The sequence below is a fragment of the Myripristis murdjan genome, chromosome 17, assembly GCF_902150065.1.
Source record: "Myripristis murdjan chromosome 17, fMyrMur1.1, whole genome shotgun sequence".
Classification (NCBI taxonomy): domain Eukaryota; kingdom Metazoa; phylum Chordata; class Actinopteri; order Holocentriformes; family Holocentridae; genus Myripristis; species Myripristis murdjan.
Window position 1 is genome coordinate 17,374,944 of NC_043996.1, and position 21,267 is coordinate 17,396,210.

General features: G+C 42.4%; 4 protein-coding genes across 5 annotated transcripts; 3 read left to right on the forward strand and 1 right to left on the reverse strand.

Annotated features, from left to right (window-relative positions):
• Positions 1–806: 806 nt before the first annotated feature.
• Positions 807–1,773, forward strand: ccl20a.4 (chemokine (C-C motif) ligand 20a, duplicate 4). The gene is made up of 4 exons (XM_030075023.1): positions 807–967; positions 1,183–1,294; positions 1,410–1,490; positions 1,595–1,773. The coding sequence occupies exons 1-4, from the start codon at positions 895–897 to the stop codon at positions 1,617–1,619; spliced, it is 291 nt and encodes a 96-aa protein (XP_029930883.1). The 5' UTR covers positions 807–894; the 3' UTR covers positions 1,620–1,773.
• Positions 1,774–1,986: 213 nt separating this feature from the next.
• capn10 (calpain 10) lies at positions 1,987–11,704 on the forward strand. Its single transcript, XM_030075242.1, has 13 exons — positions 1,987–2,269; positions 2,734–2,984; positions 4,059–4,190; positions 4,388–4,584; positions 5,240–5,469; positions 6,238–6,379; positions 6,498–6,664; positions 7,208–7,464; positions 7,549–7,751; positions 8,907–9,162; positions 10,137–10,330; positions 10,492–10,537; positions 11,245–11,704. The coding sequence occupies exons 2-13, from the start codon at positions 2,829–2,831 to the stop codon at positions 11,272–11,274; spliced, it is 2,010 nt and encodes a 669-aa protein (XP_029931102.1). The 5' UTR covers positions 1,987–2,269; positions 2,734–2,828; the 3' UTR covers positions 11,275–11,704.
• Positions 11,705–12,659: 955 nt separating this feature from the next.
• eif4e2 (eukaryotic translation initiation factor 4E family member 2) lies at positions 12,660–16,901 on the forward strand. 2 transcript variants are annotated; one of them, XM_030075002.1, is made up of 8 exons: positions 12,660–12,795; positions 13,391–13,502; positions 13,609–13,743; positions 13,965–14,069; positions 14,302–14,454; positions 14,559–14,699; positions 15,469–15,545; positions 15,681–16,901. In XM_030075002.1, the coding sequence occupies exons 1-7, from the start codon at positions 12,776–12,778 to the stop codon at positions 15,502–15,504; spliced, it is 702 nt and encodes a 233-aa protein (XP_029930862.1). In that variant the 5' UTR covers positions 12,660–12,775; the 3' UTR covers positions 15,505–15,545; positions 15,681–16,901. The 2 variants fall into 2 exon arrangements, with proteins under 2 accessions (XP_029930862.1, XP_029930861.1); XM_030075001.1 differs by having other exon boundaries at positions 14,559–14,695.
• A 255-nt stretch (positions 16,902–17,156) lies between these two features.
• On the reverse strand, positions 17,157–20,170 carry LOC115375594 (phospholipid scramblase family member 5). The gene is made up of 7 exons (XM_030075046.1): positions 19,825–20,170; positions 19,634–19,711; positions 19,282–19,474; positions 18,095–18,206; positions 17,904–18,003; positions 17,323–17,381; positions 17,157–17,183 (listed from the first exon to the last, which is right to left on the reverse strand). Exons 1-7 carry the CDS (start codon positions 20,168–20,170, stop codon positions 17,157–17,159), a joined length of 915 nt encoding a protein of 304 aa, XP_029930906.1.
• Between the last annotated feature and the right edge of the window lie 1,097 nt (positions 20,171–21,267).

Below are 21,267 nucleotides of genomic sequence, written 5' to 3' on the forward strand. Positions count from 1 at the left end.
ATTGTAGCAGTTAATGGGGATCTTAATTAAAAATAATAATAATTTGAAATAAGGACAAATTCAAAGAAAAAATCTCCTTGCTCAGTAATGCTGGTAAAAATTACCATCACTATCATCTATGTTTTATGGTTCTTTAGGGTCAGCTGAGGGAATTGTGATACATGTTTATGTAACTTTGAAACAAAATGTAAATGAGGGGATTTGTATAGTCATTTCACACACATGCACGTTCATTGGCCATCAGCTATTAACAATATTAATCATGCATACGGTATACTGCACACTGAAGTAGCTCAATTGTATGCAGTAACAGGGACAAAAATTAGTAGGCAGTTATGAAATGAATGAAAGCTTGTGATTTAAACACAACAAGGAAACACAAAAATATGTCAGTGTCTCGTATATTCTTCATTTACCGTACAAATATATATACATATATATGTACTGTTGTACTTTTTTTTTTCTTTTTTTAAATTATAGTGTTTACACCTGGCAAAATAACAACATTAAACTCTTATGTGCTCTAAGAATACAAGTCTAAGGAAGGATAGACTTTTTTGGTCAATGTTAGATTGGATTTTTTTTTCTTTCTGAAATGGATAACCGCTGACTCTTGCATATTCTTCAAATTAACCAGAAGAGGATGGGGTTGTGGTACTATCGTTGCAAGCAACTCACCACACTTGACCCCAATACATTTGAAGGCAGACATTTCCAAATTGCTCTTTGAAGCAAGTGGGTATGAGGTCTCCACAGGGGGGTTTTTCATTTCCATCTGAGACAGTATTTAAATTCACAGTCAGAGCCATGATTTCTCAGTTCACCTGATCTGAGCATTCGATCCCAGGATCAGCACTTATCAGAGGACGATCCCCCCGCCTGAGCTGTGTGAAGATGGCAAGACTCACCGTGTGTCTCTCCGCTTTGCTGGTACTGCTGGTGGCACTGGTCGATCTGGGTGAAAACAGTAAGTTGGCCATGAGCAACAATGTTTTGTACCACGCTGACTCACACCAACTGTCTTAGTCATTCTCTGAACCATCAGAAATCTATTTCATTAGACCTCACTGTTTTCAAGATACTATTCAATTTCTACAACAAAAATGTTAAACGCTAAGTCTCTTTCATGGTCTTTCATCCTGGATGTATCAAAAATTGCTCTTGATGTCTCTTTTTTTAAAGGTCCCATGAGGCTTTGCTGCACAGAGTACAATGAACATCCCATCCCCATCAAGATGCTGAAGCACTACAGAATTCAGAAGGACACGGATATCTGCAACATCAATGCAGTGATGTAAGAAACAATAACACTTTCTGTGAAGCAAAAGCAGCATACACCACTTTGGCAAACTTTATAAATGTAAACTGTGCCGTTGTAATAACTGACTTATTCTCTTGTCCTGAAACAGTTTCAAGACAGTGAGGGACAGGCGTGTCTGCGGCAATCCTGACAGCAAGTGGGTCCAGGATGGCATAAAGTTCATAGAACAGTAAGATAATTCCTCAATTCAACTCATATCCTCACTCAAATGCTAAAACAGTCCATGTTGCATTGGGTCTGTGGTTTACATGTGTCTTCTGTTTTCCTCCCAAGGAACAAAGCTAAAGGCCAACACTGAGCAGCGGCAACACTGATGGAAGACACCTGACAAAATCAACTTGAAGACATTCAAGACAAATATAATATCTTGCCTTTAACCTTTGTAAAACCATATAAAACCTATTTTTCTGAATTAATGTCATATATTCTAAAATAACATGCTGATTTCTTGTTATTCCTCTTTGGACCACATGATGTATTTTTCTTTATATAACAAAATGTACTGCAGTCACTTTTGAGAATAAAGTTGATTATTTTTTCATAAACCTTTAATTGTCATCCTTACAAACAAATAAGCACTTGTAATTACAGCACACTGGGCATCTGTACGTGTAGTTCACTTTTCTGACACTAGGTGGCGGTGACACATTGCACCGCAGGAAGGATTCACATTATGAATGAACAACAAGGTGTCCCACCGGAAGACGCTTAATATCAACGTTTTCACACCAGCGTGACATTTCTGCCTTTGGATTTAGCCTTCCAAAATATTATTCTGCTGTTGAACTTGCACTTGAACTTCATGAATGTAATGACAGCTTCGTTGTCAAGTGAGGATGAGGCGGCCGGCACGCGAAGCGCCCGGTGTTGTGCTAACAGCAGCTAGCCGTTATTTTATTATGAGCAGCTGAATGACAGTCACGACGATGCGGGACAAGGAGGAGCAAGGTAAGATAATGGCAAACTAGACGAGTGGATCAGTCAGTATAGTATATGGCAGTATTTTTTTTCTCGACATTAAACGATGGGAAACACAAACACATCACCATCTCTATTGCAACTTTTATTTCAACGAATGGTGGCTAGCTAAACTTGAAGTCCGGTATAAACACGGAATGCTCCTTTATCTTCCCGAGGAGAGAGTTTTCATATAACGTTGACGAAGCTGTTGTGTTATAATGATATTTAGGTGTAATAACGGTTGAGAGTATGGTATTAACTCCACGTATGAAATGGAAAAGGTGGGTTCACCGTCCAGCCACCCGTGCAGCTAGTTCATGTTTGTGGTGATGTTTTAATGTGATTCTTGCAAAAGCCGCCTTATTGCAGGTGACTTGCCTGTGATACATATTTAAATGTGTAATGTGTCGTGGCCAGCGCTATATGGCACTAACACGTGGTGCATTTTACAGGGCAGGTGTGCCACAGCAGTGAAACTCAGCTGGTTACAGCCGGCTGACTCAGACCAAGCTGCCCAGCACCGTCCAGGCTCAGAGAGGCAGGAGCCATGAAGGAGGAGGAGGAGGAGGAGGAGAGGAGCGAGTGTGGAGCTGAGCCTCTGTTTGAGGACCCTGACTTCCCCCCTGGTGACACCTCGCTGTTCTCTGAGCGCTCCACACCCATCGCAAAGCTGCAGGGAGAAATCACCTGGAGACGCCCACAGGTGAGGGAGATTTTGGCAGGGAAACTCCCCTGTTCCTGCGGCTGTCTTTTTTTCTGTTTGTCTACTGTTAAAATGATCTCATTCTTTGCGTTGGACAGTTTGCTCGGCATTGAAATCACCGTCACACAGACACATTCTAGCAATTAATGATACATCTATTTCCATAGTACTTTTCTTAGTGTTACAAAGTGCTCAGACTGATAGAAACTGTAAATGAGATGCCATTACGTCAATTATTTTACTTGTTAATAAGTATCCAAATGAGATTAAGTGTCAGCAGAAAACTACGGTATCTACACATGTACCACGATTAGGACAGAAATACATTTCCTCAGTATTATAACATTCATGATTATTATGGATGCATGAAAATATCAGTGTATCATCGGTATGGTTGTGCCGGTTGTCAGGACTGTCTCAGGCAGAGCATCATCCAAGCCTGGTTAGGTAGGATGAAGTAAACTGAAAGAAAGTGACATGTTTTACATAATCTAAGTTGAAGTAGTTTTCTTGTTTTGCCCTGTGAATGTGTACATTTTTGAAAGCATTGTATGTTATATCTGCACAGGCCAATGGACCTTCACAATAAAAGCGGGCATAAAAAAATGTTGGTAACACTTTACAATAAGAGTACAACAATTAACGTTTGTTAATGCAGTAATAAACATTAAGTAACAGGTAATAAACATTAAGTAACAGTTAACTAACCGTTAACTAATGTGTCTAAGAATCATGTACTAATGCTGTTCATGCTAAGGTATTAATTTATATGTTATTTAAGGGTTATTGTAGATATTATTAACATTAGTAAATTCCATAATAATCATTAACTAACAGTTAATTAACCATTACGGCATTAATATTAACTAACGTTAATTGTTGTACTCTTATTGTAAAGTGTTACCAAAATATTATTCCATTACAGGAGAGACTTGATGTTATATTTATAAATGTGTCATTGGAAGGTGGTTAAAGTAAAATTCCACCAAAGACGTCTGTGATGTGAGTACGGCTTGTTTTCAAGAAAGTCCCCTTAAGTGTCTAATTCTTCCTTTTGCCTTCTTGGTCCTCCAGGAGATTTGCCTGTCTCCATCTCTCTTTCCTGAAAACATCAACCTGGGTCATGCAAAGCAGGGTTTATTAGGAGATTGCTGGTTTCTCTGTGCCTGCACCGTCTTGCTCAAGAATAAACACCTAATGAACAAGGTAGAGCAAAATGATCTATGTTGTGTAACTTTGACATGTTGTACTCTGTCTATTTGGACCTAAACCACGGCCTAGTAATGAGACTGACCGTTCTGTAGACACTAAACCCCTGTACGTTCAGGCGCCTTAACTGTTACAATGCTATGTCTGTCTTAGCACAACACTGCTGTAGTGACTGTTTCGGTGGTCCTCTCCAGGTGTTGCCCCCAGACCAGCCTCAGTGGGATGACCGCAGGTACAGGGGCGCCTTCCAGTTTCACTTTTGGCAGCAGGGCCACTGGACAGAGGTGACCATTGACGACCGCCTGCCCTGCATCAACTCTTCTCTGTGCTTCTCCCGCTGTCAGGACCCCACTGCCTTCTGGGTCGCTCTGCTGGAGAAAGCCTACGCCAAGTGAGAACCTCTGTGAAGTTGCCCTTTTTCTGTCTTAATTTAATCTGCCATGAACTTTGATTTATAAATCTTTTTCATCTTTTTGGTGATTCTTTTATAAAGGCTCTGTAAACCTCACCTATCCCTTAACTCCTCTACAGCCACTGAAGATCATCCATTGCTAGCAGCTATTAGCCACTGAGGGAACGCTGCCATTGAAATCAATGAAAGCTGCTCCACTGGATGTATTGCGTCGGTTTTATGCTGCATCTAAACTAAAAAGCAATCACCATTAGGACAACATAAAATGTGTCGAAATAATGAGAAACACATTTAATATTGGTTGTTGCTGGTGTGTTGGCTTGTGTTCAAAATCAGTAAATAAATGGCAGCCTGGATAGTCTGATGTCAGTTATTTTTCTACACAAGAGACAAACTCCAACCAAGCACATATTTGTATCCCACAATAACTGTCTGGCTATAGTTTGCAGCAGTACTGACCTTTGTTCCAGCTCAGCTTTCATTTATATTTGTGCACACGGAAAAGAAAATACCTCAGCTATACTGATTACCATCTCCATGTTTTTGGAGTAATGCAGTGGCACCTTGCTGATGGCAGTGCAATGCAATATGAGGAATGTGAGCAGTCCATAGCCTGTCTCTTCCTCTCTCACAGGGTCCATGGCTCATACGAGCGGCTGTGGGCAGGGCAGGTGTCTGAGGCCCTGGTGGACTTGACCGGGGGTTTGGCAGAGCGCTGGAACCTGGGAGACGGAGGGTCAGAGGAGGAGCAGGGACCAGAGCATGACAGTGATCGGGTCAGGAGGAGCAGGCTGGACCTGAACCTGCTGCACCCTGTGAAAGATAGCTGTGTGCTCAGCTGCTCCACTCACAGCAGCCCTGGAGGTCAGGAGAGTGTTTTCTTGCAGATTTAAGGGATTACTAAATGCTTTCAGGAAGGCTTTGTCAAGCAGCTGACCTTAGGAATTATAAAATCAGCACATAGATTTTTTGTTAAACTGAGGGAAACTTCATTTTTCTAAATAAGAAATAGTTCAAGTTTTCAAGATTGTTTTCATTATTGTCATTTGCGCAGAACAGGAAGTGCTGGGCCATGAAATGCTTGTTTGGCTATGCTCTCTCAACAGTGAAGCATTAAAACAGTGCAAGCAATATAAGACAATAGAAAGTATAACATAAAGCAATGTGTTAAATTATGTACATCATTAAGAGGTAAGAATGTTTGTACATGTGAATAAACCACATATGGACCACAACATCTGGTGTGCAAATTGGCATATGAATTAGTGTGATTAAAAAATTGTGCAGATTGTCTTGAGAATGAGACATAATGGCAGAAAAATCCACATAAAATAGAATATAATAAGATAAAAGTCTAAAATACACAATGTTTAGGTTTAGCTTATTGCACATATAAAATAATATGTGAAACAACCATCAGGGAGACAACATAAATGCATAATGAGTTGGAGGAGCGGGTAATATAATCCATGGAGACTCGAAAGAAAAGTCAATTTAAGAGGCTTACGGTCTGGAGGTAGAAACTGTCTTTGAACCCACCGGTCTTTACCTTAATGCTCTTGTGGAAATAAGATTATGTATTGAGAATGCATCCTGTGCCATATCATCTGATTGCCTCCATGCCTGCTGCAGGTGCCAGTGAGCTGGGTCAGTACCACGCTCTGACTGTGATGGAGTGGCTGGATGTGAAGACCGTGTCAGGAGGACAGGTGTGCCTGCTGAGGATCAGAAACCCCTGGGGAAGATGTTGCTGGGGAGGGGCCTGGATAGGGAGGTAGGTGTGTGTGTGTGTGTGTGTATCTGTGTACACATGTGCCTGCCAACTCCAGTGTAAACATGTACCTCATAATATGTGTGCAGTCTCAAAGTTTGGTCTCTCTCTCTCTCTGCAGCGGGGCAGGATGGGCTTCTGTCAGTCCTGCCTGTGCTGTGGAGCTACAGGGCAGGACGGCCGTGGGTGAGTTCTGGTTGGACGAGGCTGAATTCCTGTCCCATTTTGATGATGTCACAGTGGGCTACCCCATCAGTGAAGAGGGACACCTAAAGAGCATCTATACTGGTAATTCTCGTATTTTAATTGAGGATGGTTTTAACCTTTCTGTCAGCGTTTGCAGTGTACACGGAGCCATTACCACAGTGAATGTAACTGATTAGGGGTGTAATGATTCATTAATTGCATTGATTCATTAATTATAAATTCTGCTTATTCAAATGCACTGATTTTCTGAGAGAGATTCCTTATCCAGCCCAACTGGAAAGGAAATGTTTTGAAGCAAATCATTCATAAATCACTTGGATTTTTTTTGTCAATAATATTTTTTATAGCATAAATACTATTTAAGGAACTCTATAGTCTGATTCTTTTTTTCACATTTCAAGAGAAAACACTTATATTACTTCACAATATTTGGTTAAAAGCACTGGATCAAATGGTTGACTGGCATTGTGGTTTACAAACATGAATCAAATTAAAGCGTTAAAAAAAAGAAATTAAGTTTCTAATCAAATCACCAACAAATGAATCATGAATCAAATTCAATTTCTGTTAAGCCAACGATTTGTATTGATGTAATCAGTCCCTGACAACTTCCTCCTGCAATAGGAAAGCTGTTGAAACACAGCCATCAGCTGGTGGGACGGTGGATAAAAGGGCACTCCGCTGGTGGTTCTCGCAACAGCAGCAGCTACAGCAGCAACCCCAAGTTCTGGCTCAAAGTGTGCGAGAGAGGAGAGGTGCTGGCATCCCTGCTGCAGCGTAGGAAATGCAGAAACACGGAGCAGCATGCACAAACACCACCTGAGGACAGCAGGAACACAAAGCACCAGCACCACCAGGCTATCGCTCTGCACATGTGGAAGGTTTGTGGTACGGCTTTGATAAGAAAGCAGGTCTTGGTGTACACGTGGGCGTCTGTGTGCCATTTTGTTCACTGGTGTTTCCAGGTGGAGAAGAGGCGTTTTAACCTCAGCCGGATGTTGAGCAAGCCTCCCTGCGCTTCTACACACTGCCATGCCTATGAGAGAGAGGTGGTTCTCCATGGGCAGCTGGAGCCCGGCTACTACCTGCTGATCCCCAGTACCTTCCTACCAGGAGCTGAGGCCCGCTTTCTCATCAGGGTCTTTTCCTCCTCGCCCACTTCCCTCAGGTAATGGCCACTGAAGGGGTAGATTGGTTTTTGTCATTCTTGTTGAAAAATCAATGGACTAGCTGAATCTCAGCAGACTTCTACAACTTCTGTGACGTTTCTGCCAGATTTCAATTCTGATTTAAAAATGTTCAGGTGCTTTTGGTAAAGCCAAATTTTTGTGACATATTAAAGGAACAAATCACCAGAAATACAAAAAAGGTCTTTGTATCGATTTGCATCTAATTTGTCCTCGTTGTGTGTGGAAAGATACAGTTTTCCTTTGTTCTTTGACAGGAAATAGTTCTCACGGAAACTCTCTTTCTTTGCGGCTGAGGTTTGGAGAAGGGGGAAAATCCAAACCAAACCATTTAATACGATGCAAAACTGAACCATAAAAAACAAACCTTTCAGTACACAAAACATCCTACAAAGTGCAGTGCTACAAACACATCCACTGTGTGAGAGCCATACAACCACACACTTGATTTATTGAATATACTGAAAGTATTTTTATGTTTGTTTTAAATAGTCTAAGTATTATTATGAAAAAAGCTATTTTGCAAATAAGACAAAACAAAGAGAACATTAGAAATGATAGTGGGTTTTTTTCTCCCTTACGTACAAAACAAACCAAACCGGAAAACACAATCCGAAAACCACAATAAAGACTGAACTTTATTTATTTATTCTGTTACACTCCGAATTTTCACATATAAAACTTTGCCAGTGTGAGCTCCACAAAACAAATACAGGAAAGATCACAGCAGACTGAAAACCACACCAAATCTCAAAGAAACTAGATTGGTTTTAGGGTAAGTGGAAAAAGTAATATATTTTTGATAGGCTTAGTGCTTTTCAATATATTGATGTTCTTTTGTTCTTGTTATAGTATTTAAATTTTTCTTCCTCATACTGTGGAAATGAATGGTGGTGAGTGAATAGTGACATCTGGTGGTCAAATTGTAAACTTTATCAAAATACTTAGTAACAAATTCTACTTTTTAACAGACCCACAGCTGCTTCCATTCAGCCCACAAGTTTTCTCCTGGAAATGTAGTTCCTTTGATTTATATTGTCTGGGCACAAGGAGACTTTTGTTAAGTGCTAAGCCTGTGATGTGTTAGGTGTCTGGATGAATTCTTCAAACTAAGATGGTGTTTGTGTCCCTTTCAGTGCCCTGAAAACCCCAGGTCCCTCACTGCCGTCAGCGACAGATGGAGAGTGGGAGACCAGTTACTTTCGTGGCACGTGGGTGGTGGGAACGAACGCTGGAGGAAGCAGGAACTTCCTCTCTCACTGGCAGAACCCCTGTTTCCCATTTAACGTGTGCAATGACTCAGAAAAGACATCAGGAGTTAATGTCAGGATTACCCTGCGCCAGAACCTCCCGGATACTGACCTGCACCCGATTGGCTTCCACGTCTACAGGGTCAGTCAAATATTAAAGAGGAGTACCGGTGTCACTTGGAGTTGTAACCGCTTTACTTCTGTCGTGTTTCCTCTGTCATTTTATCCAACTGTGCAGCTTTGGGTGCTAATTCCAGTATTGTTCCATATATTTTGCTGTTCATGTCTAAGTTATGATTTAGATAGATAGATAGATAGATAGATAGATAGATAGATAGATACTTTATTCATCCCGAAGGAAATTCAAGTTCTAGTGTTAAAAATATTTTTAATCATAATATATTCCTCTAAAACACTTTGACTACACTTTTACACTGGATTGAGATAACAGATTGAATGACTGTTGATTGTCTCTTGCAGTGGTGGTAATTTCTTTGCTGTTGTGGCATTCTACTGCTAAAACACTAACTTCTGTCTGTATTAAGTTATATTAAACATTTTTTAAAGTTACTTTATTTTTATCATTTATAAAATCCAAACTTTATGGTGTTAAATCTAGCTTTAAGTTGACAGCTTGCCTGCCTAACAACAATACCCTAAATAAGTATTGTGAGGTTACATGTTTTGATGGATAATTTACTGATGCAGGCTTCCACATCTCCCTGTGGTGACAAAAAGCAAAGCTTAATGTAATGCAAACATCCATATTAAAACACTAAACTGATGCACAGTAAAGCCCTGATAAAAAGTCATGAAACCAAATCAAAGATGCATTACCGTGATGTATTATCTGGCTTGAGCACTTTGAAGCCTGTGCAAGTTGTTTTTCATACTACACAAAAATAAACAGCAACAAATGGGAAGATACAAAAACCAGTCCTGATATCTTGAACTACACTAACCCTAACCCTAACCCTAACCTAGATGAGATTAGTACCAACATTTAAAAAATGGATTATCCTTTAACATGACATAGATGTAGCCCTGTATTCAGATATAGTAGCTAACGATTCATGGTTGAGATTCTTGAGTTTCTGATTTTGTGTATGTATCCAGGTCCCAGAAGGGGTTCCTGATGCGACATTACCCAGGGATGAGGATCCTGTGGCCAGTTGTGTCCCGCACTGCTACACCCAGGACGTCAGCCTGTCCTGCAGCCTTCCTCCTGGAGCTTATGCCATAGTTCCCTCCACATATCAGCCTGACTGTCCAGGCAACTTCACCCTCACCCTAGCTCGCAGAATACACAGGTTGGCTCCATTCCTATATTTCCCGTTACTTTCTTAAGGCTGTTTACAGTGCTGCTGGTGTAATCGCAATGTTTTACACAGATGAGCAATGGTTTGAGGTATTTTGTATTGTTTGATGCTGCTGAAAAAAATCCTAAAACATGTATTTTTTTTTTTTTCAGGAAGGTGGTGAAAAGTCAGGAGAGGCTTGGGAGAGCCATTCAAGAGGTAATTAGATGGAGTAACATTTTACATTATATTACAGGAACAGTTCACCCACAATACAATAAAATGACATTTTCCCACTGACTGCTAGTGTAATCTATCCATCCATATAGCTTTTGGGTGTTTTGGCGAGGTTTCCAGTCTGCAGTGATATCCACTGTCTCCTTGCACCGCAACACATTGGGGCTGGATCGGTATTGTTTTGTGGAGCTCAAATCATCATACATAAAAACTCAACAGCAACAACTCTTTCCAAAAACAATGATACGTCTACCCGATATAATCCGCAGCCCTCGGTGGCAAAGATTTTTTTTGTGAACTATATTCTGAATATATACAGTTTGCCTTGTTCTTTAGCAGGAGCTAGTTCCCAACAAAAGTCTTCACCCTGTAAAGAATGTGTATTATGTCATTATGCCACTTCTGTCCGTGAGCCCCACAAAAGAGCACCCCTTTAACCCAACTGTTTTGGGGTGCCAAGGGGCAGGGAATATTGCAGCAGACTGGAAACCTTGTAAGATCAAACCAAAACTTTGTGGTTGTATAGACTGGACTAGGTAAGTGGGAAAATATCTTTTCTTGCATTTTGAATGACCTGTCCTTTTAAGTCATGGCTATCACCTATAGCCATATTGTTATTGCTGTAATTATGGTCAGCAGATGGCACCATTGAATAATCTGTTGTCTTGCTTTGTCTCTTTGGTCGGCAGGTCTCTCACATCTCTGTGATGCGTAGCTAGTTCTGGGACTGTGTCACTGCTCCGCTAACGTCGGCTCACCTCTTCGTGCCTCTTGGCCCATGATGAAAGAACCAGTTCAGTCCACAGAGGGTGTGTGTCTTTGTGTGTGTTTGGGTGTGTGTGTGTGTGTGTGTGTGTGTGTGTGTGTGTGTGTCTGTGTTCCACTGGTGGCTGAGAAGGCAGGCAGCTAGATTTAGTGGGAATGTTTGTGTCAGGACTCGTAGAAACCCCTTTATCCTGAACCGGTGAGGCTCAGGGCTGATGAGCAGCCACACACTCATCGGCGATTAGGACATCAGAGGTTGTCGGTGGGCTGGGCTGCTAATGAAGGATGACGGGGCTGGCTGGTGTAAACAAACAGCCGCCATTGAAGAGGCCCGCCGCTGCCCTTGCTCGTCCACTCACTGGTGTGCCTGCCGGCCTAGAACAAAAGCCCCTCTCATCAAGCTCCTCTCAGAGGCCCAGGGGGCAAAGGGGCGAGGGGACGGTCTCCAACAACAGAGCCAACCACACCATACCATGCCATAACATACCATACCACACCATGCCACACCATGCCATGGCCTCTACCCTCTATCCCCGACTCCCAAACAATCGCCACCATATCTACTCAACACCGTATATCCCTAGACACAGACAGAGGGTTTCCTGGACTCAGGCAGGGTGACGACCCCATCCTTTAACCCCATGACCAAACCTGCACTCAGCCAACACTCTCCCTTCTAGCTGGACCTAAGGCCGTCTGCCCGGCCTCTGATTCCAGTCTCAGTCCCAAGCACCCACAGCCCACCCACCTCTCATCTCCCTCCCCCTCAGACTCGGTCCAAAGCTCCGACTGGACCTGAACTGACCCACTGTTTGAAGTGGCTGCAGGAACCGATGACAAGCGGAGGCATGGAGGGGATTAATCAAGGGATGCGGCACATCAGAGAGGAGGCTAGTTCATATGAAGAAGCCGCCAGTCTGTTTCTGTTTTTTTTTTTTTTTTGAGCCCACATACAGTATGTGTGTGTGTGTGGGTGCTCGTCTGCCTGCTTTGTACCCTTGTGTGTGCTTGTGCAGAAATATGTTACAGTATATATGATAACTGCTAAACTGGAGCCACAGTTACCACACAGAGACTTTTGAAAGCTATAATTACTCTATTTCAACTGTACTGTACCATGGCTGTGTCTGCTGGCTCAGCCTGTTTGTATATATTTTGTTTTGGAGTCACTGAAAGGTCTGATGAATAAAGTGTTAAAAATAAAAACACTGGTGCTGATCTGTGCCATAAATAAGTACACATTTCCTGTCTGCTTTTGTCTACACTTTTTTTTAATAATTTCTTTCCATCATGCATTTCTGCATAAAAAGTTAGCTCTATATGCTCATCAACGTGACACATCAGACTGACCAATGCACTGTGTGCGCGTACACGTCCGCCTGCTGTGCGCGCCGTCGTTCCTGCGGAATTCAGTAGGCTGTGGTCGGACTCCGAAAGGTTCCCACCAAGAAAATTATGAACAACAAATTTGACGCGTGAGTAATCAAAGTTTTGTGCGTGTGCGTGGAATATTTAGCAGAGAGTGTGCGCCCCGCGGTGAATGCAAACCCGCCGGGGAAACGTAATGAATGCTTTTGCGTGGCGTGTAGGAAGAGAGGTGTGTCAGCTTTGCATGGTTGCTGCGTGGTCTCTCTTTGCTTATAAACGTGTATGATCGCATGCTCCAGAAAAAAAACGATGCATTTTTTTTAGTCGTAAACGAAAAGACAGGGCAGACGATAATTTTAATTTTATTCTAGGGGGCTGTAGGCTGCTGCTTACCCTGGCGAGAGCCGGCCAGGCCCCGCAGGCCTCTGCTGAATCCTCGGTGTGTGAGTTATTGAAAAGCGGGGAGAGGTGCGCGCAGGCTCGGCTTGAACTAGCCTCTGGCGGCCGTAGTTGCAGTGAGACTTGTAGCACAGGCTGCTAGCAAAGTGCCATATGTTATTAAGTCAAGGTAGTTGCAGTGGAGGTGTATGTAAGATGCATCACACACCAGGTTTTATGATTGCAATACACAAGGGAGAAAAAAACGAGTGTGCCTTCCTTAATGTGGTCAGTTTGTCGGTTCTGTGTTGTGGTTGCGTTCAGTCTGAAAGATGATGACAGTGGAGACCACGACCAGGACCAAGGCTCACCGAAAGACTGTGAGAAGGAAAAAATCGAAGACGAAGATAAGGAACAGAACACTGCCAAGAAAAAGGTGAGCTTTGCAGACATGAACAGAAAATAGTAGTAATATCAGTAGCTTTTCCCTGTATGTGGGAGTGTGTGTTGGTATGTGTGGTAAATTGCTTTCTCCTCCTCAGATGGTTGTACCAGGGGTGGGAGAGCACCCTCTTCAGTACAACTACACCTTCTGGTACTCCAGACGCACCCCGGGGAGACCAGCCAGCACCCAGAGCTACGAACAGAATATCAAACAGATTGGCAGCTTTGCCTCGGTCTGTCCGCTTTTTCACACTTTTGCTTCTTGTATGGAATGATCTGTTTTGTTGAGAAGGCACAGATAGGATAGTTTTTCTCTGGTTTGGTTTTGTCGGTAAACTCAGTGTGGACTCTAGAGATTCAAGAGTTGAGACCGTACACGGTGATATTGGGCTCTAAGTAACCTTGAACTTGAACTGTACTGTGTGAATAAAGAAATGACACATTTCTTTGCAAGGTGGAGCAGTTCTGGCGTTTCTATAGTCACATGATAAGGCCAGGCGACCTGACTGGCCATAGTGACTTCCACCTCTTCAAGGAAGGCATTAAACCTATGTGGGAGGTGCGTACTCATGTTTGAAATGTATGTTTACTCCTCCCACACACTCCCCCGTCTCATGTCTTAAAGCCTGCACCTGAAAGTGTTTTGACTTATTCAGGGCCGATTGGGGTACCCTGATCATCTTTTCCGCTAAATGTGCACAACACGGCCACACAGCTTCTCCTTTTACACTGGATCCACGTGGTTTAATAAATGTGCACCAGTTTTCTAACGCTGTTTATGCTGCATCCAGGATGATGCCAATAAGATGGGCGGGAAGTGGATCATCCGCCTCAGGAAGGGGCTGGCCTCTCGCTGCTGGGAAAACCTGATCCTGGCCATGCTGGGGGAGCAGTTCATGGTGGGGGAGGAGATCTGCGGAGCTGTGGTGTCAGTACGCTTCCAGGTAAACACACCAACACACACAGACGCACCTATCTGCACATGAGTCATGCCTGTTTGATGATGCACTGACACATCATCTCTGCTTCCTTATGTCTTTCCCCCCAGGAGGACATCATCTCCATCTGGAACAAAACAGCAAGTGACCAGGCTACCACTGCCCGCATCAGAGACACCCTGCGCAGGGTCCTCAACCTGCCACCCAACACCATTATGGAGTACAAGACACACACAGACAGCATCAAGTATGTATGTTTCAACCCTTTTATTATTGGTTTTCTCTCTCACCTCTCTTTACACATGCATGCACACACACACACAAATTCAGAATTTATGTTTTCTCACACAGGTGGCAGTATGACTCATGTATAATGCATTACAGTGGAAACCCAGCAATTTTCCATACTCTGTAATGATGATAAATCTTACTTATATAGCACCTTTTTATACAAGAAATGCAGCTCAAAGTGCTTTGCATTACATGAATGCATGAATTACATGCACCAACAGTGCTTCAACAGTAAATAGACATAGAATGAACATGAGGAACAGGGATTAAATGCCATAATGTATCATAATTTGGAAAATCAGTGCATTTTTCCTCAATGCTGTATCTTCATTTAACAACAGTGAAACACAAGACCAACAAGCTCTTACAGTATTGTCACACTTTAAAGAGTTAAAAGATGGATTGCATTTGTGTTGCTGCAACAGTGTGCACAGTTCTACAAAAGGCTCACATGGTTCAAACACATCAAAACTCATTTAGATGTAGTTGTGGATGGTATCACTGCAGCATAAATTTTCATTGCAACGCTGATTTACTGATGAAACTCTGGGGCACATATTTAGTTTTTGTTTATGCATGCATTGTCAATACAAAAGTAGGATAAAACCAGTGCATCCAACACTTTCAGTGCAACTCTTCTTTCCAATTAACTTCCATTAAAGAGCAACTCATTAATGCTTTAGGTGTGATCCTTGCCTTGTGCGTTACTGCGTCTGTCTCTGTTTTCAGAGCCTGGGAAGACTTCCATGGTCTGGTGAATGCTAGTGGTGCCCGTTAGTCCCCTGACTCTGAGAGTCTGTGCAAGGGTACGAACTGTCTTGTGCTTCATTTCCACAGTTTGACAGCGTTTGGAGGTTTTCAGAATAGTGAATTTCTGAATCTCTTTGTTCACCTGTCTCATGCCCGTGTTGTCTGTCTCTGTCCGTGTTTGTGATGTTTAGATGTGTATGTGTGATGTGTTGGGGATGAAGAGTCCAGAGAAGGAAACCTCTGCATGGATTGGCACTGTTGGAGACAGAGCACAGGTCAGGGACAGAGGCAACAAGACCATTCCTTCTTTTTATCTCATGTGGAAACCATTGGGACTGAATCGAAAACCCTTTCAACAGAACGTGGAACCAAGCTGTCTGTTTGAAAGAACGAAGTGTTATTTTTAATCAGCCAGGGAGGAAGGAAACTGGGGTGGATCTTTTCTATTTTTTCTTTTATAATTGCAAGTTGCATCATCTCTTACTTGCCACCAGAGGGAGACTGTTGGACAGATGTTTGGGCATCTGGTCAATAGCTGTTGACAAAGAAGTGTACTTGACAAAATACAACAATACCAATCTGTGAATAGATCTGATTTTATTGTTTAACATAACATTGCGCCTCCCTCTGATGAAGTAAAAAAAGTACATCTAGATCTGTTTTATTGGGACTTAAAAACAAACAGGGTTGCAGTAGATGTTATTTTATTATAGTGCTGTATTTTAACTACAAATCCTCTGGTCATTTGAACTAGACTTATTGTGTACAAAATATATTTGTAAATACTGTCCACCTCGAAGATCACATAACTGAATCAGAAACGATTCTCCATCTTTGACCTGGAAGATGAATCCCAAAGGATGAGGACCATCCTGAAGTGGGCGGAAGGTGTGTGTAACCTGCGTCTTTAGAACGGACTGCCATGCTGCCTATATCACTGTGCCTGGCCTCGAGCCCGACCCGAACCAGGTTTCCCTTCTGTGAGTTTTGTCTTCACTCCGCCTGTAAAGATCCCATAGGTTGGGCTCTGCTGTAAAATCCTCCCCACAAGCTGTATAAGAGCTCTGAAACACTGATCTGAAATCAGCAAGCCTGACTCATCCACCATCCTCCACTCCCTTCCATTTTGTACGAAAACATATGAAACATGCCCAGGGTCAGGGCTTGTGGCTCAGTCTATCTCCTCTCTGTTACAGTTTTTATCAGTCCCTCGGGAGCATTTTTTGGAACCGTGTTAAGAAAGCGCCTATAGTTGTTGCAAAAAATTCTTTCACGAGAAAAAAAAAACTGTAATGCTGCCTAGGATTGAATGTGTGGTGCTGGGAACAGGTGTGTGTCAAAAGAGAAGAAGCACTGTCTGATGTACACCTGAAGGATTATAGCAATAAATGTCAAATATGCATCTGCTGCTACAACGTGGTTCAGTGTCGCTTTCTGTCATTACGAGGTCAAGTAAATTGACATTTTAGCCGAAGGGCAACTGATGAGTTGTCAAAGAAAGATTTAACTTTATTCATTCTTTGCACATCGCATCCTTTCCATATCATCAGCCCTTCTTTCTTTTTTCCAAATACACTGGGTTTTATAGTGCAGCCTTCTGAGCCGTAAGTGAGTGATGCAGCTGCCATGTTTCAGGAGATGCCGTCCCATTCCAGTGGCTCCAGTGATCAGCTCATCTCAAAGAACATATGATGCTGTAGAGGCAGAAGGAAGCGAACAGGTCAGCGGGCCAACAAGAGGCTTAATTATCCTTATTATAACACTATAATATAACTTACATGGGGGTCACAAGACTTAGACTTGCTATTCTGTGCATATTTTGTAATAGCTTACCAATAGAAACGTGGCTGCCAGCAGGAGCAGTTTGTTGTGTGATTCCATATTCAATGGCACTGCAGGATTGCAATACATTTACAACAGTAGACTTTGTTATTTGAAAGAGGGAAAGCTTCAAAGGCTAATAACCTCAAGGTCTAGATGGCTGATACATTTGCTATCAATGAAATTACCTTGAAATTATTTATATCAATGCATGTGCTTGAATGGAGCTGAATTGAAATACAGAGATCAGAAGCATGTAACTTGTGCAATGCCCGATGTATTTCTTTAAGCTTCATAAGTGCAAAAAGCTATGGAAAATGAGAGCAGGTGAACATTGCTTGGTTGTATCTATACATGCAGAATAAGCACCACATTTTGAGCATAGTGCTCTTCCTCAGAAAACACTGAAAAAGAGTAGAAATGATCATTGAATGAAAAAAAAAAACCTGAAGCTGGGAAAATGAAAGGAAGAGGTGATATCACCTGAGATGGAAAAGACTGGTAAATAAAAGCAATAACAGACAGAGCAGGTCTACTGGAGTCAGTGGGATTTTAATTTTTTTGGGATGGTCCTCTCCTGAAGTACAACTCACCCTCCAACCCAAAATATTCATGGTCCATGTTGGATTCATCATTAAAGCCAGGCCACTTCTTCCATATTGTGCCCACTTTCTCACCAATTGTTGAGACAACCTGGTGTTTGAGTGGATAGAGAAATTACTATATGAAATACTGCTGGGAAGTAATGAGCAATATTACATTTTATTACGAGATGCATTAATACTTGGAATTCCTGGTTGGAGAAACAGCGGCACGGACAGCAGGATCCCTGGATTTGGATCGTAGACGCTCCCTTTGAATCGCACACTTCTAGCAAAGGGGTGAACATGCTCCACCTGACAACCAGCCAACACACACACACACACACACACACACACACACACACACACACACACACACACACACACACAACCTCCATCAGCTTGCAAACTTCTTTACATAAGCATGCAAATGGTAACCTGCCATACACTAGCGAGCGCTTCACACGTTTTGACACACACAAGCCTTGATGCTTGGTTGGTCACATTTTCAGCTGTCATGGTTCTGCAGTACCAACACCATTGTTTGTTCGGTGTCCAATTGGGCCACGCTTTATTCTAGAACAGAGAATATTTATACCAAGTGGACCTCTGGTCACTGAAACCTCTGCCAGGTCAGTCTTAATTGGACACAGCTTTATTTGGCTGTTGCGGCTGGAAAATGCTATTTTACACACAAAGAAGACCCGAACTAACCCTGGAGTCAGCTTTGGGCCAGCTGAAGGAGGTTATTTCGGTTGGCTATAGGAGATGGTATACCATTCTACCCATGACAACTGTACTGGCCATCACTATTGGATGATAATATGACAAAGAGAAATTGGCAGTAAAGTTGTCTTTCCCATTGAGAATGATGCCGCATTCCTTCCTTCCCTGCCCAGTCCATGTCTGTCGTTGTGGCTTCATCCAGACAGCTGTTTTGTGCATTAACTCTCCCCAGTTTAGACTTCACCCTAGCTGTGTGGGACAATAAAGGCTCGCCATGCTATTTACAGGACCGGGCATCTATGGTGGTCCAAGGCCTCGGCTGGCCGAAGGTTTGCAGCAACATGGATCCTGACGTAATGGATAGACTGGAAAATGGGGGCCACATGTTTGCTCAGTCTGAGACTGCAAAGTATGAGGATTGATGGTGTAGTACACTGGACCGAGAGGTTTACAGTGGGGCCATTATAGAAGTTCATATTTCACCATATTCATAAGTGACTAAGAATGCTGAAGGAACTGGTGAAGTCTGATTTTGTTTCATTGAAAGTCACTGCAAAAACTCTTACATGTAGGTTCACATTAGGTGAGGCATACATTTTTTTTTTTTTTTATCCTAGTTTCACCAAGAACAATAATTAGATAGAAACAGATTCTGTTGGCCTACCTTTGGCATACCGTGCCAATGAGATGGTTTTGTGGAGTGTAGGCCCTGATCTCCATAAGGCAGCAGCCCAAGCAGCAGGCATCCACCTTAAAAGGTCTTTCAAAATAAAAGACTTGGCGGCCATGGTGGTCAAAGCCCTGCAAGGAACAGGCACGCGCTGGACCACAACACTGGAGGCACACACAAGAACTCTCTGAGAGAAGGGACAAATTGAGAATGAAATAAAAGAAAAGAAAAGGACACACAGGAAACATATTCATTCATTCTCTCTTTTGAGAGTCTAGTGAATACATGTGAGTTGAATGTTTTCTCTCTGTTAGGACATGAAGCTGCTGTACACAAATAACAGAACCTTCCACAGCCATAAACAGCTGCGCTCTGCTTTCTCCAGCGGCGATGCTGTAGATCCTTCTGGGAACACACTGTGGACCTACAACAAGGAGGCATTATTCAATTGGAATGGACAAATCACAGCATCTAAAAAACATCTTTTATACATCTTTACACTCAGATAAGTATGTGCACACACTCATTTTGACTGACCTTGCAGCTCTGGTCTAGCTGTGATATGTATTTGACTGACTGTGTCTAGCATTTCCATGCAGTCTGGTCCTGCTGCATCTCCAAGCCTCTGCTCCCCAACCTCAGGTCCCCTCAGGGCCCCTGGTGCTTGCACATGCCCATTCTCCATCTTATTCCCGAGCACCAGGCCTGAAAGCCGCTCTCTAGATGCCCAGTCAGAGTGCACTGGGTGGGGCTGAGGTCCAGGTGAGACCTGAGACTCACAGGAAGGCCTGGCTTGGCCACGGAAAGCTCTGAAGATCATCTGGATGTGATTCTCTCGCTCCAGTCGACCGAAGGGAAGAGGCTGATTGGTTACTGCTGACATAGTCTGAAATTCAATACGAATGTGGAATTAAGTAAATAATCAAACATCCCATCATTCTCAGTGTGAGAACAACAGGTGAGGTATGAATTAAGTTTTTTTTTTTTTAAAGAGTTTAAATTCACAATGTTCAGTCTTTGTTAAATATGGCAGACAAAGGTGAGCACATTAGCAAATACCTTTCACGTTGCTTAATTATGTACTAGATTTGTGTGACATAAAATGTGAATGATAAAAAAGTACAATGAGGGGCATAAATCTTACAAAAATGATAGAAAAAGTGCTTCCCAGTGTTTTATAAGTTTCTAATCTGGAAGTCTTAACTGATATTATTTGAGTTGTCCTCATAAGATGTACAACAAATGATGTTCTGTCTAATGTATATTATTTCCATTAGATTAAATGTAGAAATTTCATTTACAAAGAACAGTGGTGTTTTAATAGGAAGTTGGGGATATGTAGTTACTCATTTCATAGAAAATCATGGGCTATATTATTGTCTAACTAACAAAACCAACAATGCAGAGCAGCACTGAAAATCCTTACAGTACAAAGTTTAACAAAATACTATTTTACTTTTTTCTGTGACAGGAGGCCTTCATGGTCCTTTTCTTAACTTCTGAATTAATGAAGAAAAGTTAAGGGACAACAGCTTTTTCTTCAACCACACTGTTTTTCTCACTGACTCAGCCAGTTCCCTGGCACCAATATAAATAAGACACAGTGGTCTTTCGTCACAGTTGCCATCCTGCAACTCCTTTTTATTCATGTCACATCCACTCGCAGTCCTGTCCCACAGTCCTGTCCCCTCTTACAATATATTACACATGCAATACTGTGCATTACACCATCACAAAACTGATTGCAGCAACAAAAATTATGGTGGTACCACAGTGTAGAGCTGCTTAATGCTCTGCATATATAGTGATTGCTTCGAAGTGCAAGACGTGCACAGAAAGAGTGACTACACCAGGTGCTCACATAGCTAACATCCTCCTGAAGTATTTAACTTTTCTTAAACATAAGCAAAAAGACAAAATGATAACACTACACCATCAAATGTCTGCGGCTTACCGTCCGTGGTCCACCTCCAGGTATGT

Coding starts and splice junctions, on each gene's coding strand:
- ccl20a.4 (XM_030075023.1), top strand. CDS start 895: ATGGCAAGACTCACCGTGTGTCTCTCCGCTTTGCTGGTACTGCTGGTG. Junction 968..1,182: donor GGTCGATCTGGGTGAAAACA/GTAAGTTGGCCA, acceptor CTTTTTTTAAAG/GTCCCATGAGGCTTTGCTGC. Junction 1,491..1,594: donor GGCATAAAGTTCATAGAACA/GTAAGATAATTC, acceptor TTTCCTCCCAAG/GAACAAAGCTAAAGGCCAAC.
- capn10 (XM_030075242.1), top strand. CDS start 2,829: ATGAAGGAGGAGGAGGAGGAGGAGGAGAGGAGCGAGTGTGGAGCTGAG. Junction 2,985..4,058: donor TCACCTGGAGACGCCCACAG/GTGAGGGAGATT, acceptor TTGGTCCTCCAG/GAGATTTGCCTGTCTCCATC. Junction 6,380..6,497: donor GGAGGGGCCTGGATAGGGAG/GTAGGTGTGTGT, acceptor CTCTCTCTGCAG/CGGGGCAGGATGGGCTTCTG.
- eif4e2 (XM_030075001.1), top strand. CDS start 12,776: ATGAACAACAAATTTGACGC. Junction 13,503..13,608: donor AGAACACTGCCAAGAAAAAG/GTGAGCTTTGCA, acceptor TCTCCTCCTCAG/ATGGTTGTACCAGGGGTGGG. Junction 14,455..14,558: donor TGGTGTCAGTACGCTTCCAG/GTAAACACACCA, acceptor CTTTCCCCCCAG/GAGGACATCATCTCCATCTG.
- LOC115375594 (XM_030075046.1), bottom strand. CDS start 20,170: ATGTCAGCAGTAACCAATCAGCCTCTTCCCTTCGGTCGACTGGAGCGA. Junction 19,475..19,633: donor GCTGTTTATGGCTGTGGAAG/GTTCTGTTATTT, acceptor CCCTTCTCTCAG/AGAGTTCTTGTGTGTGCCTC. Junction 18,004..18,094: donor TCTCCAACCAGGAATTCCAA/GTATTAATGCAT, acceptor CTCAAACACCAG/GTTGTCTCAACAATTGGTGA.